Here is a 16488-nt window from a genome sequence, read left to right on the forward strand (position 1 = left end):
CATCGTGACTCGAGCACGATATATTCGCGCTTTCGGACAACAAAAAAAAAAAAAAAAGAACAACGGCTCGTAAATGTACTGTTAGCATTTAAATCGTGAAATATCTTGCCGTTCAAATACATTGATCCGACAACATTGAATACTACCGGCGCTTGTGGCAACACCACATGCACCGCTAGCCACCAAGGAGCGCCTGCCACAGTCAACCCGTTGTCATTTCCGCAAAATGAAAATGAAAGCTGATGTTGCGTTTTTGAGCAAGGTATCGGCAGGGGGTTTGGCCTACTTTAGGTGACGCTCCCCGCGTCCCCGACAAACGAGTTCGTTGACCGAGCGCCGTTGCTGGGGCAACGGGTGCCCTTCGCCGACTTTCCAACGCTCTCTCTCAGACCCACTTCTCCGCCGCCAAGGATATTCCGGGGCGTTCGCTTGGTTACCCCCACACGAAAGAGAGAGCGGTAAATTGAAATTTTATTTCACACGCGAAGTAACTTCATTAGTGTTCGATTATGTTGTCGTGCCCGTTGCCATAAAGTTCAACACGGGGGCGGAGGGAAGTTAGCCTATAGGTCGCCCAACAGTGCCACTACACATTCGCCGCGGACACAAAATTCACCAAGAACATACAGAGAGGCATCGAGTGAACATGAGTGCGTCTTTTTTTTTTTCTCTCTCTGTGTGGATACATTACAATGATAATCATTCTTAAAGTCTATTTGAGACAGGTATTAACAGATTTGACATAAATAACGCGCTAACAAGGTGGCAAACAAGCTGTTGTCGACTTAACCAACATAGCAACATAACCTGGTTTCTGAGGGAAGAAAGAACAGGGATACGAAAAACGCACAAAGGGCCAAGTAAAGTCCCCTTATTATTTCAGTGTGATGGAAGTAGCAGATTCACGTCTGATTATGACACTCGAATTATCAAACACGCTCGTTGCTTTGGACAGCCAGGCAGCGGACCTTTTTCAACTTTCGGTATTTCATTTTTCGCGAGTATTAGAGAAGCAGGTGCGACACTGCATCAGCGGGAAACATGTATCGAAAAAAAATCGGAAGCTAATCGGAGTATGAAAAAAAAAAAAAGAATCAGCAAGTTGCAAGGAAGCGCAGAAATCACTCCCGAGTATTTCTCGTCACTGTGTACACAACAATCCGCTAATGTGCGCTTGGAAAGTTGGTCGGTCGATCGGTTGGTTGCATTTTATTGCCGAGCGGTCAGCCTGCAGACATGGCGGCATGTTGTTTCGGGGTACCGCGCGTCTTCGGCCCACATTTGCCACACAGCACAGAACCCAGAAAAATCAGCCAGAAAGCATACACTCCAACCTGTATCCCATAAGGGAGCCTCTATTCCGCAATCTAAACCACGCGCTTCCAGGGTCCAGCGGAAAAAAAAAGTAGAGACAGTACCCGAGAGTATGGCGTATACAGGGTGTTTGCTCTAACGTGTCAAGAAATTTTATTTAAAGCGAGCGATAAAAGAGAAACGAGCGCTATTTTTCAGCTGCTTGACTAAGAAACAGGTGCTACTAGTGAAGCAGCACCTGTTTCTTACTCAAGTAGCAGAAAAGTACCACTTGCTTTTCTTTTATCGCTCGCTTTAAATATAATTTCTGGACACGTTAGAGCAAGCACCCTGTAGATGCAGGCCAGCGGGCGAAGAGCAAGGTGTGGAAAGTAAGGAAAAAAAGGTCGGTTTGAGAAAAGATCTGTGTCGAAGCAGCATCGACAAGAAATAACAGGACTTTAAAAAAAAGAAGAATTCAGTTCATTTTGCATTATTCTGGAATGGGATGTGTGGTTCATTGTTCTTACTCGCTGGGGGTGAAATTACCAAAGGGACGCAACCAAAATATAACCCCATGGTGGAATCGGGAATGCTCTACGGAAGGCCAAGTGAAATGAATGAATGAACCCAACAACAAACATGAAAGATCCTCGCGTTTAGATTAACAGTCTCCCTTGACATATATTCCAGGCGTCGACTGCACGTTTCGCTTTCTTTCCACTCGCTTCCCCCTCGCAGCCATGCTGGCGAATCGCGTCGCCCCCTCCGTAGTTGGCGAGCTTTCTCCGCCAATGTCGACGGCTAAAGCCCCGCGGCCGGCAACATGGGCGGCCGTGTTTTCTAGCACACGACCATGGCGGGTGCGTTCACCTAAGCTTCCTTGCGCGCGCTTTCATTGGGGACAAGGTCTGACGTAACTCACACCTGAGTTACACGGCGGGGGCAAGGTCTCGCGGCACCATTCCGAAGAATTGCAAACTGCTAGCCCACGTTACCGACCCATCTTGCTGGCCCTAGTCCGAGATCGTCGTCGAACCGTCCATCTTTCACAAACTATCGGAGGTTCGTGAACAACGATTAAAGAGCGCTTCACGTGACCAGAGAAATCGATGTAGGCAACTTGTTGTATGCGGACATAGAAGGGACTTTTTTTTTTTTGCACGCTCACTTGTTCCTGACCGAGCGATAATTTTACAGTTGTTTCTGCACCCTCTGTGTAACATACTGACCAGAGAGACGTATTATCTGCCTTATTATGAACAGTAGAAGAAGAAGAAGAACGTATTGGGTTGTTTACCTCCAATTTACCATAACTGGTCATTAGCCTAGTTTCTGAGTTACAGCTCTGGTTATGATAAATATCACTACCAAAACCCCAGTCACGCGTTGCCCTGATGGACCTAAGATGGACCTAAGATGGACCTAAGAGATGGAGTGGATGCCAAACGTGCGTTCGTTTCTTAGGCATCTGCAGGGAACTCGCAGCATGTTAAAAATACCGAATGGGAATGGGTGCTGGAAGGGCGCACCGCGAAGTAAGTACTCTGGCGGGAGGGTGGGGATATGTTTATTAACAACAAAAAAAAAAAAAAAAGAAAGGAAAGGTACGCCAGGTGGATGTCGGCTTGTTATTCAAAAAAAAAAGTGAAAGGGAGAAGACAAAAAAGGCAAAGAAAAGAAGAAAGCAAAAGAAAACAAAAAGAAGGAAAGAAAAGGAAAAGAAAAATGAAAAATACAAAACTAAAGCTGAAGAATCACACACTCTGGCGGGATCCTATGATGTATGCAGAACTGGTATAGAAATAAGAGGAAGGAAGAACAGAAAAAAACAACAAAAAACAAAACAAAAAAGAAAAACAGAGAGAACGTAAACAGTGAACATGTGCACAACTGAAGGCATTACGCCTTTGAAAACTGAGTGCAAAAGGAACAAAATGCATTGAATCCTCGGTGTTTGACCCGAAATGCGCGCAATATACTGAATATGGTCAATGAAACGGAGCAGCGGGAGTTGAACCCGCTCCCAACGGATATGCGTTCCGAAGATCCTACCGTTACACCTCCCTGGCAGCTGCAGGTACCTTTTCGACAGCTTTCGTTTCATTGATCTGATTGCTTTGGGCGAAATTCAGGCTATGTGTTGTGTCATCCTCTGTGTTTCTTCGCCTCACCTTCTACTGTGATAATGAGTATGGTGGGCGGATACATATTTTACAAATTGCAAGATGCATTTTTGGGGTTGGTGCCTCTTCGCTCTTTTGACCCGGGCGCGCCGAGCTCCAAAGGTTGGTGCCAGTCTCTTAGCGGGACTTCTCGGGGGAGGCGGCGCCCCCCCCCCCCCCCCTACTTCATATTCCGATCGCAGTCGGCGCCTATGCTTCTAATATTAAAATCGTCGTGATAATCTAACGAATAAATGTTATAGTTGCTTGCTGATTTGTTGGTATGATCATTATGTCTGTAATTCCAGATGCCATCTTCCTCACAGTATTTATGGTAGTAGTTACGGCATTTAAATACTGTATTTATATTTTGTATTTAAATACTCATATTGAAAAGTATTTATGAAGAGTATTTAAATACCTCTTTCAACAAAGTATTTTGTATTTATATTTAAAATACTAAAAAATGTATTTGTGCCTATGTATGTATATAGTGTGTGCAGATAAAGTATACCCACATTTGCACACAGCACGCGTTGTCTGCTCGCCGGACAAACCTCCGGTGGCGCACAACGATGCATTTATGCGATCAAAACCACCAACAACAACAACAAAATTGTGGTACCCAAACTCTGCGCAACAAATACAGAGCCACGCAATCTTTGCTCTCCGTGCATTTTGTATGGGGCATGGTGGTTTCCTTTGTATCCAGCTACAGCTAGGTGTCCCACCGTTGCAGAAGTTCCACATGGATGCTCATTTCTGTTATTTCGCCTTCTGCACCGTTAGCGCCCCTAGCGGTACCCGCACACAACACAGCCCACCCTGTCGCGAGAGGGAGAGGACAAGACTACTACTACTACTACTACTAACTCTCCGCAGACCGCCATGGTGACACCGGTATAGGCCATTCGAAATGCACGGAGAGCATAGTTTGTTACCACGATTTTTTTGCTGGTTTTGATGGCATAAATGCGCCACCAAAGGTTCATCCGGTAAGCGGGCAACGCGTTACGTGCCCAAACGTGGGTATATTTATATACGCACGCCCTGTACTTGCAGACGCCAACTGCAAAGCAGCTATTTTGTCGTCTGCTTCAGAAACCTATGAGAGTTAACCGACAAGCAGAAACACGCCTTGCGCGCGGTACTGCTCACAGAAGCAATCGTTACTCAGGCATTAGACCGCATCGAGCTACAGAATCAGATAATGAGGCCACTCTGGGTTTACGACTCACAATGAAGCAGAAAACAATCTCCTGCGCTATGTTTGACAATAATAAATAACGTCCAGCAGGCGCAGGGGAAACTGTGGACACCTGCAATTGCAGCTTTCAAAGGCGCATCCAACAGTTGTAATGAGTTTGTCTACAAGCGGTTACAGCGCAATACATCATGGCACCAGGTGTACAGAAGTCGCGCACGATAACGGGAGCTCATTCTACCTCACCTCGTACGAAACATTCGTGTCCATCTCCACTGCCGTGGGCGTATCAGAGACTGCATTCCACTGCACGCTACAGCGCGTAGAGAGGAACGCAATAGTGCATGTCGGCGAAAACCGCAAAGTAGTTTCGATTTCGTTGCGGCATTGCGTTTCTCCTTTACCCGCACGTGTTTTTTGTTCTGATACTTAAGCTGATATCATCAGTGATCTAAGGGTAGATCCTCGTAAGCTGCGTACCACCATACATTAATAAGGTGGTGGTGGTGAAGGAACAGCTTAATAAAGAAGATTTCGGAAAGAAAACTCGTCCAATCACAGACTGTCCTTTCCTACTCCACTACCTCTACAAGACTTTCTGCCGCAACCGGGGGTCGAACCTGTGCCCTTTGGTTTCAAAGACAAGCGTATATATAGTACCACAAACCTACCAACTTTTTTTTTCTTTTTCGGGTACATTTCAACAACAGCATCTTTCCAGATTATCGCCCTAGCACATCCTATGTGCACGCTTGGCATTTACAGCGTTACATGCCATAAAATATTGCAAACCATATTACATGGTTCAGTTTGCAATGATGTAGACGCAGTGAAGCCTTAATTCCCACGAAAAAAAATGTCCTACAACGACAGCAAGCTGCTGGAACTGGACACGTGACTTACATGTATACAGTGCATGCCTAGAATAAAGATGTTCAACGACACCACAGCTACTTGTTTCCAAAATGAGCTGAGTCATTTTTCGCCAAAATGCCAGAGCACAAGGTTTTGTCGAGAAATTAGTCAAGTCATGCGCGCACAACTGTTTTCTTCTCAGTCTTGGGTAGTAACTAAGATACAAGTAGCTTGTAACTGTGACTATAGTTACCTATAGTTACTTTTCTGCAAAAGTAACTTGTAACTGTAAGTAGTCACCGTTTTTGTTTTAAAGTAACTATAAAATGTAACCGTAACTAAGTTACTCAGGTATTGCAATGCTTTCCACACGTCCAGTTCCCGGGCATCGTTTTGCCGAGGCTTCGCTGCCGTTTTTCCCAATCAGGAATTCCACAAACTTTGTCATCTCATACGCAGCCAGGATGACCTTAGAAAAAACTCTCAACGTGCTGTTAGGGCCCATGGGAAAGTATTTTGTTTATAACACGGTATGTTAGGACAGCACAAGTTCTAAAACAAAGTTATTCAGAGTTGTATTTATTCGGCTTTATTTTCTTAAAATGGAACTGTAAAGTAACTAAGTTACTTTAACGTGGTAACCGTAGCTGTAAACTATAGTTACACTTCAAAAAGAGTAACTGCCACTTAGATACTTTTTCTTTGGTAACTTACCCATGGCTACTTTTTTCTCGATTCAGAAAAATATGTCTCAGCTCGTTTTGGAACTCGACTCTTCATTTGTGCACATTACAAGGAAGCGGCTGAAACCTGATGGTATAGCGATTTGCATTTTTTTTTCTTTCTTGAAACGTTCCTTGAAAGGCCTCCCAAACTACGAGCGCGCTCCATATTTATTTATTTAATTTGCCCCGAGTGCTGGGAGCAGTTACACATTATACCAACATAAAAGTTGCAAGTAAGGTATTATCTCGCGGGACTGAAATCTCATGGAAAATCTTCTCTATGCCTGTACTGAGCAAACCTTTCTTCTGTGCGCATTTTTTTCTCTTTATTTTTATTTCTGCGACGCGGTTCGAATCTTGGTAGAACCACCTTAGAACAACCCTGGTAGAGCTTCGTGTCTTGCACAACGGTATATATTCAGCGGTGTGATGACAACATCAAGCCGCGAACGCAACTCCAGATTAATCCCCCCCTCCCAGTCTGAAATTAGAGTCCCTCGCTGGAAAGAAGCACGACTGAGGCTCAGCAGTGAGTAGAGTGAGGTTGCTCGGCCGAACGGAGTTTCCGGATTCCGGCGATCAACAGTTTCCGGTGGGCAGCAAAGAATTGAGGTCAGTCGGTCCTTTGATGCCCACTAGTTATGATTGGACGCAGAACAAAAACAAAAACAAAGTGGAAAGTGGCGGTCGCATGTGAGGGAACCTTCACGTCGACGGACACTGTCGTGTTCTCCAGCGCAATGTGACTACCGAAACACTTACAAACCGACAAAGAGCCTAAACCCGAGTGGCCTTTACGCGTTAGTGGAGCAACCTAGAAACACGAGTACGGAGTGAAGAACCTCTGTGACACAAATAGAGCCCCCCTCTCTAAAGATAGCGGAACGAGGCGAGGGGAGAACACTTTCATTTTCGTGGCGCATGCGCTTTCGCTGTTACCGCTCAGAGGCTCCAGCTTCGTTAGCTGGCTCCGTCATATAACCCATTACGCGGCGTTACGCGCCTCGCTGACGTCATATGTGACGGATTGCGCTGGACTGACCTACTGTACAAAATATACGTTGCCAGAAGGCCACGAGCACGTTGTTCTTTCTATACGAACCATATAAACATACATTAAGAACGCATTTTCATTTTACATTCCTCTATTGGAGTAGTCTAGTCTGCCCCCTCGCCATCCATGCTTATTTTTTAGTTTAAATGATTCCTTTTCTTTTTTGTGTGGGTGTTTCTTCTTTTTTTTTTTTTTTTACATATTCACATCTTGCAGGGTAAATCATTAGAACTCAAAAAGTTCAAACGGAGAACAAGTGTATCAATTCAACCGGAAATTTTTCACTGAAAACGAGTAGGTTTATTATGTGAACGGGTTCGATTCGATAGAGCTTTAAAATTACACTGAGTAGTAAATTATACACACACACACAAAAAGCGTTGACGGCTGATTTTTACACATCAGTGAATGAAGCGGGGTATTTTGGAAGGCAGTAAGTTTGAAACTCATTGATATCTAGTGGGACTTAGCGGACGCTCGACAGACTCGAAGGGTTGGTTACCACCCCCCATTCCTCTCTTATTTTACCTCTCGTCCTCACATGTTCCCCTCCCTTCACTAATTTCCTCGCCCCTAAGTGGTGAGCCTGGCAAATAGAATTTTCCAGGACTTTCCCTTCCCCTCCACCTCGATGCACCTGCCAAACAAATGAGTCCTGGTATTTCCAGAGGAGTTACAAATTCGGAGCTCTCCCCAGGGCAGCTGAAGTCACCCGCGCGACTGGCACGCCTAACAAAAGCGCAATCTATCGTGTCCTGCAGCTGACACGAGGACAGTCACGCGCAGGGTAGGAAGAATGGGAAGAGGTCGGAAAAGGAAGTCTTTCGGAAGCGCAGATGCACCAGAGTTACGTAACCTGAAAAGGAGTGGGAGTCCCAGAAAGGGAAGCTCGAACGAGTAACCGCCATCTTGCCCGGAGGCTGCCGTCACTGGTGACCTAGAATGGAAGACCTCGGTCGTTCACCCGCCGACCGGGTCACGTGTCCTACCTCCTCTCCCACGTCCTTTGCCGCACGCTGCTGGCATCGATATCGGAGCGATTTCTCCGCTCGTTCCCCGTTACAAAATCGCTTTCCTTTCGCATTTGCGAGCTTTTCCCGCTCTGCTCATTATGCTGTCATTGGGAAGCCGGGAAGTGGAAAGGGCTGCTCTCCGCCAGTTTCCGTCATGGGACGCTTTTAATTTCTACTTAAGTGATGCTGACACGCGCAAACTTCGATTAATCTAGTGTCTCACGACAATTGATAGGACTAATGAACATCGACACTCGCATAAATACACCGCCAATTTCAAGCTGGAGACTTATTGGCACAGGGGACGCTAAATACAGTTGGTTTCGAGGAACAGTTCTCGCACGCCTAAGAAAATGACCCAAGGCCCGCGTCTCGTTTTCTAGGGATGCATAAGCTGCAGAGCAGCGCCATATAGTGGAGAACCGATATTGGGTTGCCAGGAGTGCATGCGTTCCTCTTCTCAAATAAGAGTTATGGAATAATGTATCTTCAGCATGGTTCTTTCTACCAGCAGTTACACCCAACTTTGTGCTACTTCCCATCACACACCCTAAGAATGCGTGGTCCTACACCCGTCCCTCGGGAGATGCTTCCTCAAACAGGAAAAGTACTCAGCAACACTCGGCGTTTACAGAATAGGGTACCCAAGCGCTGTGGGGCCCCAAAGACATACGAGATCACTACTGGGCATGTCCAGAGCTCCAAACAGTGATTCCCCCCCCCCCCCGACTTTTTTTTTTTTTTCGCAATGCGTGTTCAGGACTCCTGCTTTGATACTCAATTCTAAAACTGCATATTTTGCTATGTTAAAGAACACCTTACGCAAATACTGTCGAAGATATTGCCGTTGTGATAACAACCCTCCAGTACGTTACAACCAACCAACTAGAACCTCACCACAGTATTCTACTCTTCAAGCTTACAGAAAGAAATGCCGTTAAGGGTTACGAAACCCGTCTTCGCTTTACAAGTCATCTTTAAATGAGTATTCGGGGTGATTGTGGTTAATGCGATTTTACCACGAGCAGGAAGTCTCGGGTTTTTACCGTGATGAATTCTAGTACCAGCTCGTTTGCTTCCTAGCAATTATTGAGCAGGAAAACTTTTTTTTAGCATTTAATTTCGCGCTGTCAGCTTTTTCGGTAACGCGGGCTCTACTCTAACAGCGATTGTGAAATGACAACTGTATGCAAAGCACTTCAGTAGTTCGGGTTCAGTAGAAAAATGAACCAAGACAGGCTTTACTGGGGTGGCCTGCGGAATGTAATAACCCTAGTCGTCGATTAAGTGTTCTACACTGGATGCCGGTGCAGTAATAACCATAGCCCTCAAAACGAGAATTAATATAAATAGATACGAGCGAAGTAGCCAACAATATTAATAGCAAAAAAAAAAAAAAAAATGCGAGAGCATGTCAAAGTCCGCGGGAAAGGGACAGTCCTTCACAGTGATATAACCCCAAAGCCAATATGAAACATGCGAGCAACGTAAGCAGTAAAGTATAGGATCCCTGGTTAGGGATATAGCTCAAATCAAGGTGCGACACGCATGGTGTAACGGCTGAACGACGCCGAAAAGAAAGAAAGGGAAACCAGTATTGGACATTCAAAGGCCACTTAGGAGCGTCAACAATACACAACACAACCCAAGCGTAAACAATGATTCGAGGACTGTAGACAGGAATACCGACATTAACGAAACTAAAAGCGAAAGCTGATCCGCGAGAGTAACTCCGTGCTTTTAAAGAGTCATCGGCTTTTTTTGTGACTGAACATATAGAAACGTCCGGTACTGGGGCTTCAAATATATGGGTCGAAATACTTATATAATTAAATAGTAACGATAAAAATAGATATAACGGGCGAGCTATATATCAACCAAAATGCATAGCTTGCTCGTCTAAGTACTCTGACAGGCACCCCCACTCAGCAATGACCACACGAAACGTGTTCCTCATGTGAGCATTTACCGGTGGGTGTCCACTTGCTCGTACAAATCAATATTTACACTACTATTCACGCAGGGCGATGCAAGCACCGAGAGCATAGCAGAGAAGACCGATCATTGTGAAGACCGATCTTTGGGGCACAAAATACCCGCTCCGATCAGATCAAAAAAGCATTTGCTGGTTTGGTGAAGCTGTTGCTGTCGACTCGAAACAGAATGCACAAAACAGATCCCGCCGGCGTTCACGACGAATCCAATGGTGAGCGAATCCGCGCGCACGCACACACACACACACGCACGCACGTGATGGAGCAGGAGCGGTAAACACCAGTGCGCGGTAGTCCTCGTGGTTGCGTTAGCATGTGTCCAGCGTAGGGTTGGTGAGCAGGAGTCCAAAAATGTGTTCACTTACCAATGTCGTGGGGTTCGGGGTGCTCCCGGGTCTGCTCCGGCAATCCTTGGACCATGGCGCGCGCGCGGCATGCGTCGACGGCGCGCTACGCCGAGTCGGGCTCGCGGAAGTGCGACGGCGAAGCTGCCGACGGAGTACCGCCGAAGCCAGAGAGGGCGAACCGGTCGTTCACCCCAGTGACACAGTTTCCCAGGAAGCCCCCGCGTTCCGCCGGAGACGCACTCGTCGGCGGGAGCGAACGCAGCGCCGCCGCCCATGCCTGCTGATGATGCTGAGGAGAAACCTGCGTGCGCCGTACGAGAAAGTGGTTACGCGCACGGAAGTTGGCTGCACTCCGTTGATGCTTTCACCCACTGGCCCACACAAACAGCTTTAGTAGAAAGTAGCGTTCGAGCAAACAGGACCGTTCAGAGAATACAATATCGACTGGCTCAAGCTTTAAAAGTGCAACCAAAGGAGAGCGCCTAACATGCAGTTACGTTACGAACACTATACTGACCTATTTAATTCTAATTGGGAGACAGATCAGTCAGTGAGCGGTTAGCGCATTATGAATACGGGCTTTAAGAGACGTTTGAGTTCTCCTTAACATGAAAATATGTATAGTTGTTTATTTTATCTATGTACTTTTCGTGGGGGAGCAAAAACAACAACAGATACAGGGTGACGACGTGTAGTGTTTCACTGCTAAAGTAGCGGCACTCTGGTCCATTACATGTTGGATATCGTGCGAGTGAGATGGAAATGATATGGACCGCCTTATATACCGCCGTACTTATTATAAATAAAGCGAACGACCTGTTTTTGTGCCTTTTCAATTTTCTCTATGGCAGCAGAAGTATAGGGATCCCAAACTTCACAACCATACTCTAAAATTGGTCTAACCAGGGTCTTGTAGGCAGTTAGTTTGGTTTGTTGAGTATAACTTTTGAGCTTTCTTTTTAAAAGACCTAGTTTCATTTTCGCTTTATTGCATATCTTATCAATGTGGACATTCCAAGATAGAGACTCGGTAATATGAATTCCTAAGTATTTATAGTTATCATCCCTAGGGAGGTTAAAATTGTTCACGTTATACGACATCATCATGTTTTTCTTATTTGAAACACTCATAAAAACGGACTTTTTGAGATTTAGGGACATTTGCATCTCTTCAGTCCATTTATTAACAATATGCAAGTTATGATTTAGTTTTATTTGGTCCGCTGCCGAAAGTACCTTAGTATAAAGACTGCAGTCATCTGCAAATAGTTTAATTTTGACATTTAGTAGATCAACTAAATCATTAATAAAGATAATAAATAATAACGGACCCAGGACGGATCCCTGAGGAACTCCAGACCCAACATCAACTGCAGTTGAATTATGAGAGCCTATACTTACAAACTGTTTTCTCCCAATTAGGTAACTTTCAATTAATTTAATTAAAGAAGGATTTTTTAGCATGGCATTAAGTTTTGACAGCAATTTCTGGTGACTCACAGTATCGAACGCTCGCCTAAAATCAATAAAAATTATATCTGATTGCCCTTTGTCATTCAAGGCTTTGGACAGGTGATGGATAACTTCAACGAGTTGGGTTACGGTAGACAGCCCTTTGCGGAAACCACGCTGGAATTTGGAAATCATATTGTAAGTGTCCAAAAAAATTGATATATGAACAAGAATTACATGTTCCAGTAATTTACAAGAATTACAAGTAAGCGAGATCGGTCTGTAATTCGTAACTTCGTATTTATTCCCTGATTTAATAACTGGAAGCACCTTTGCGGTTTTCCAGTCACCTGGAATAGCTGCTGCCTGTATAACATTAGAAAAGAGCAAAAGTAGAAATTTTGCAACCCAAACGGAATATCTCTTTAGGAAGGCATTCGGCACCTTGTCCGGACCGGGCGTCTTTTTTGAGTCAATTTTAATCAAGAGGGAAAGGATTCCCGACTCTGTGATTACGAGATCAGCTATGGGGGGAACATTATCGTAATGCGACAGATGGGATATACTCTGTCCGTTATCTCTCTATATAAGGGGATGCTCAATGGCTGCCGACACCTACAGTTGTCCATTTATGTTTTCTTTGCATTCAAATGTCCATATGAATGTCCAGCAAACTTGTAGAAACGCGTGGCATCACACATACATTTCCAATACGAATATAAAGAACCCGGTATTAACAGCAATATAATCAGCGTTTTTACCAAAGGCACTGACTCACACAAAGTAAGTCGTTGACAGCTTTCGAAACTGACTTTTTATTCCTAGGACTGAGTCTGTGTTTTGCCCCGTGGTGTGTGGCTTCGTCCACAAGCTGCGCGCGTACGGAAAACCACGTCTATATAGTACCGTAATTTCAGCGTATTAGCCGCGGCTTATGCGCGATTTTTTTTCTCATGGGCGCTGTGCGGCTTATCCACCGGTGCGGCTTATCTGATGACTTTTTTTTTCTTCAGGTATTTTCCCCATACACTGATTTTAACGAAAGGGTCGACAGTGTCTCTGGAATAGCACTGCCCTGCTGATGCACGAACAGTGCCTAACAGGGATGGGTCCACATTAGAGTAGATTGCCCCCATGCAGCCTTAACGAAAGTGGTGACAGCGATTCATGCCTTCTGGAAGACCACTGACCCATCAATACATGAAAAGCGCCCAACAAGGGCACAATCCGATCTTGGTAGAACTCTAGAACTGACTTCCTTTGTTGTACACTATGCCGATCCCGGAGTATGGACCACAGGGTTTATGGCATTACTCTATGGTCTCCTTTGTCGCACATAGGAGTCGTCTCGTATTGCCCGCGGCTTATCTGCGAGTGCGGCTTATCTGCCGGAAAATTTTCAAAACGTTCCTAAAAACGCGTCCTGCGGCTTATCTGCGGTGCGGCTTATACGCGTGAAAATACGGTAGTCCCACAAACCACGCGGAAGCCGTCGGGGGGGGGGGGGGGGAGACACCCTAAGCCCTGTCACTTTACAAGCAGATCGCCGTGCACCTAGAGTTGCAATTATTGATCCAGGTGAAGTTGAGTATCTCCACCGGATATACGTATTTCAATCAGCAACAATTAAGTGTTTGTGTATCCCTTTCGTGTCACTCTAATCTGCTCTACCTGTACCATACAACACACTCCGGCCTCGCCTAGGTCGCCTGCGATATATTGACCTTACGCTACCAGCCTTACTGGGCCCGACACAAAATAGCGTTGTGACAACAGCATTCCTGAATTCTGTAACCGACACAAGTCCCGTAAGCAAACTGTGAGTATATATATACAGTGACCAACGGCACCTCTAGCTTCTTCATCGGCCCGTTTTTCACCGTCATGTTTTCCCTTCTTTTAAGGAATAGTAAGCTAGCCGTAGTCTGGCTAACCTTTCCTTACATATCACTATACACGTCCCTCCTGTCAGTGGCTCCCGTGCATGGTGGCGACAGGATCTGAAACGATTTCGCGATTCCTCCGTTCACAGACCTCGTGCTTGTGTTCTTGTTCTTTAAATATATTCTTTATTTTATTTGCCATCAGCCTCAGGCCACGATGAATTACAGAGAGGAGTGGTGAGGGCGAAACAACTGTCAACAAGCACTATCAACTATCAAACTATACTGTCTGATATATTTTCACATCATGCTCACATCATTACATGTTCCCATCTTCCAGCATCTTGTTAGATTTCTTTGCAGCCCGCACGGTGACAAGAGAGGCAGATAGACGGTTCCAGTGCAGCGTTGTTTTAAGAACAAATGGGTTGAGGTAGTAGTTAGCAAGGCAGAAAGGCATCCGAGTACTTTCTCGGGGATGGTCTTCTGATATATGGGCTGACTACACGTGTAAATCTACTCCCAATTGTGGGGCTATTTGTGTGTGGTAACCAAGCAACAGAGTAGGAGGTGCGTCTGCAATTTCTGACGCGCCATTTTTAGGGACTGTGTAACGGAATTAATGAAACCCACTTCCAACCGAGCGATATCTTTTATGTAATGTAGTCGCAGTTGACGCAGTGCGCATCATGCAGTGTGATTTCCGGTCGCAAGCCGAGGCGAAAACACTCAAGCAGGCTATTCTTATCTCGGGAACTAGGAGTGGGTGTTGGATTTGCTGCTGCGATGACGCAGAGCCCGAGTTCAACAGCTGCTACGCGCAGACGCAATGGTTGCAGTTGGGCGCTCTCAGTAGAGCGCCGCCACGTGTGTGACCTTGACCTTCAGCGTGGACCAATCGATCCAGAGACGGCGGGTTCCAAGGCGACCATGCAATATCAGCAAACCCCTTGCATAATCTGCTACCCACTACTGTGCAACTACAGAACATATGTTACCGGCAAAGCATGAATTACAGGCATTCTGTAGAATACCCAGCTCTTTCTTTTTTTTTTGGCAAAGAATGAAATCTTGCTTCCCGGTAAACGACTTTCACGCTCTGTACACTGCCAAAGCCACTTCGAGCACAGTATGAAAAACGTTTCTTCTCGGCAGTAAACACTTGCTGGTGAATGAAAACTTTAATTTGTATGTTATTTTTGGTGAGTTTTGGTCTGTATTCTTCTTTTTATTTTTTTTTGTAAACACACGACCAGAGTGTGTCCACGTAGACCGTTCATCCGCTGTGACTGGCTTAGTTAGTTTAGGTCCGTATTTTTTTCCATAAACACACGACCCAAGTGCCGTTCAGCCGTCGTGATTGACTTGGTTATAGTTTGGGTGAGTATTTTCTTTTTGCATAAACACACGACACGGTGGCGCCACGACGAAAACAAACATTTTTTCACTTTGCCTACCGCGGCGTACGCATTCTATACAATGCCTAGGCAATGTATAAAATGCATTTTTCGTACTTTGCCGGCCGATTTCGGACATTTTATAAAATGCCGGATTTAACACTCTGCTGGTAACATATGTGCGTAGATCAATCACCAGAAAGGAACTCGTGTTTCAATATAACCAATATCTCATTTCTCGTGTCAAGCACAAAATCACTTTGTACACAATATCAAGTGGCAAAACAGCGGTTCGAGCCAGCACTGTTAGTGGGGACAGGCTGCGCGATGAATTTTCAGTATTACAGGCCGGAAGGTATTTTGTAATCCACCACAGTCACTCATTCCCGTGCGATAGTGAAATGGGATAGCTGTGTAGAAAGATGGGACTCTCAAAAATATTGGAAGATACAATATTACTCCATGCTATGTGAGTCCGTCATTCGTTAGAGACATCAGTCGACGGCACATAAAACGTAATGTTGTGTCATGTGTACGGTACTCTGTCGCTCGCGGCACTGGACAGCCATCCATTTAGGCACTCTAGGCATATCTCTTGAATGACAATATGTTTATAGTATGCTTCAATGTGTTTTAGTATGCTTCTTCACCTTGTCGTGTTTAGTCCACGTGGTGTGTAATGCATTTTCTTTTTCTGTTTTGTTTATTCTCTTCTCTGTAAGTACATAGATTCATGGCAACATTGCTACTGTCTGCCACGGTAAGGACGGCCCTAATGCCATCAGGCATAGGCCATCCTGTTGTAGACGTATGTACTCGTTCTTGAAATAAATTATTATCAATTATTGTGACGCTTTTGGGAGCTTGGTTCTCTCTCGTTAGGGAGTGTGTACTGGATGCTCTGATATATGATTTCTTACAGATGTCGGGGTGTACAAAGCATCTTGATTCTTCGCGTATTTGGTTCTTTTTCCTTACGTGCTTTATACCTTCGTATCAGCACTCGTATCTTTCCACAATTATTTTTAGTACTATTTTCCTATAATTTTCACTTCTTTGCGTTATGCGTGCAGCTTCAAACGCCATATGGAGGAACCAGCAACATC

At 45.2% G+C, this 16488-nt stretch overlaps 1 protein-coding gene across 1 annotated transcript in view; it reads right to left on the reverse strand.

Moving 5' to 3' along the window:
* LOC135377563 (nuclear hormone receptor E75-like) overlaps nt 1-10821 on the reverse strand; it is a 52519-nt gene extending 41698 nt beyond the window's left edge. The window contains exon 1 of the mRNA XM_064610080.1: nt 10669-10821. Coding sequence (XP_064466150.1) covers nt 10669-10723 — 55 coding nt within the window. The 5' untranslated portion in view covers nt 10724-10821. The remainder of the gene's footprint in view (nt 1-10668) is intronic.
* Between the last annotated feature and the right edge of the window lie 5667 nt (nt 10822-16488).

The sequence above is a fragment of the Ornithodoros turicata genome, chromosome 1, assembly GCF_037126465.1.
Source record: "Ornithodoros turicata isolate Travis chromosome 1, ASM3712646v1, whole genome shotgun sequence".
NCBI lineage: Eukaryota > Metazoa > Arthropoda > Arachnida > Ixodida > Argasidae > Ornithodoros > Ornithodoros turicata.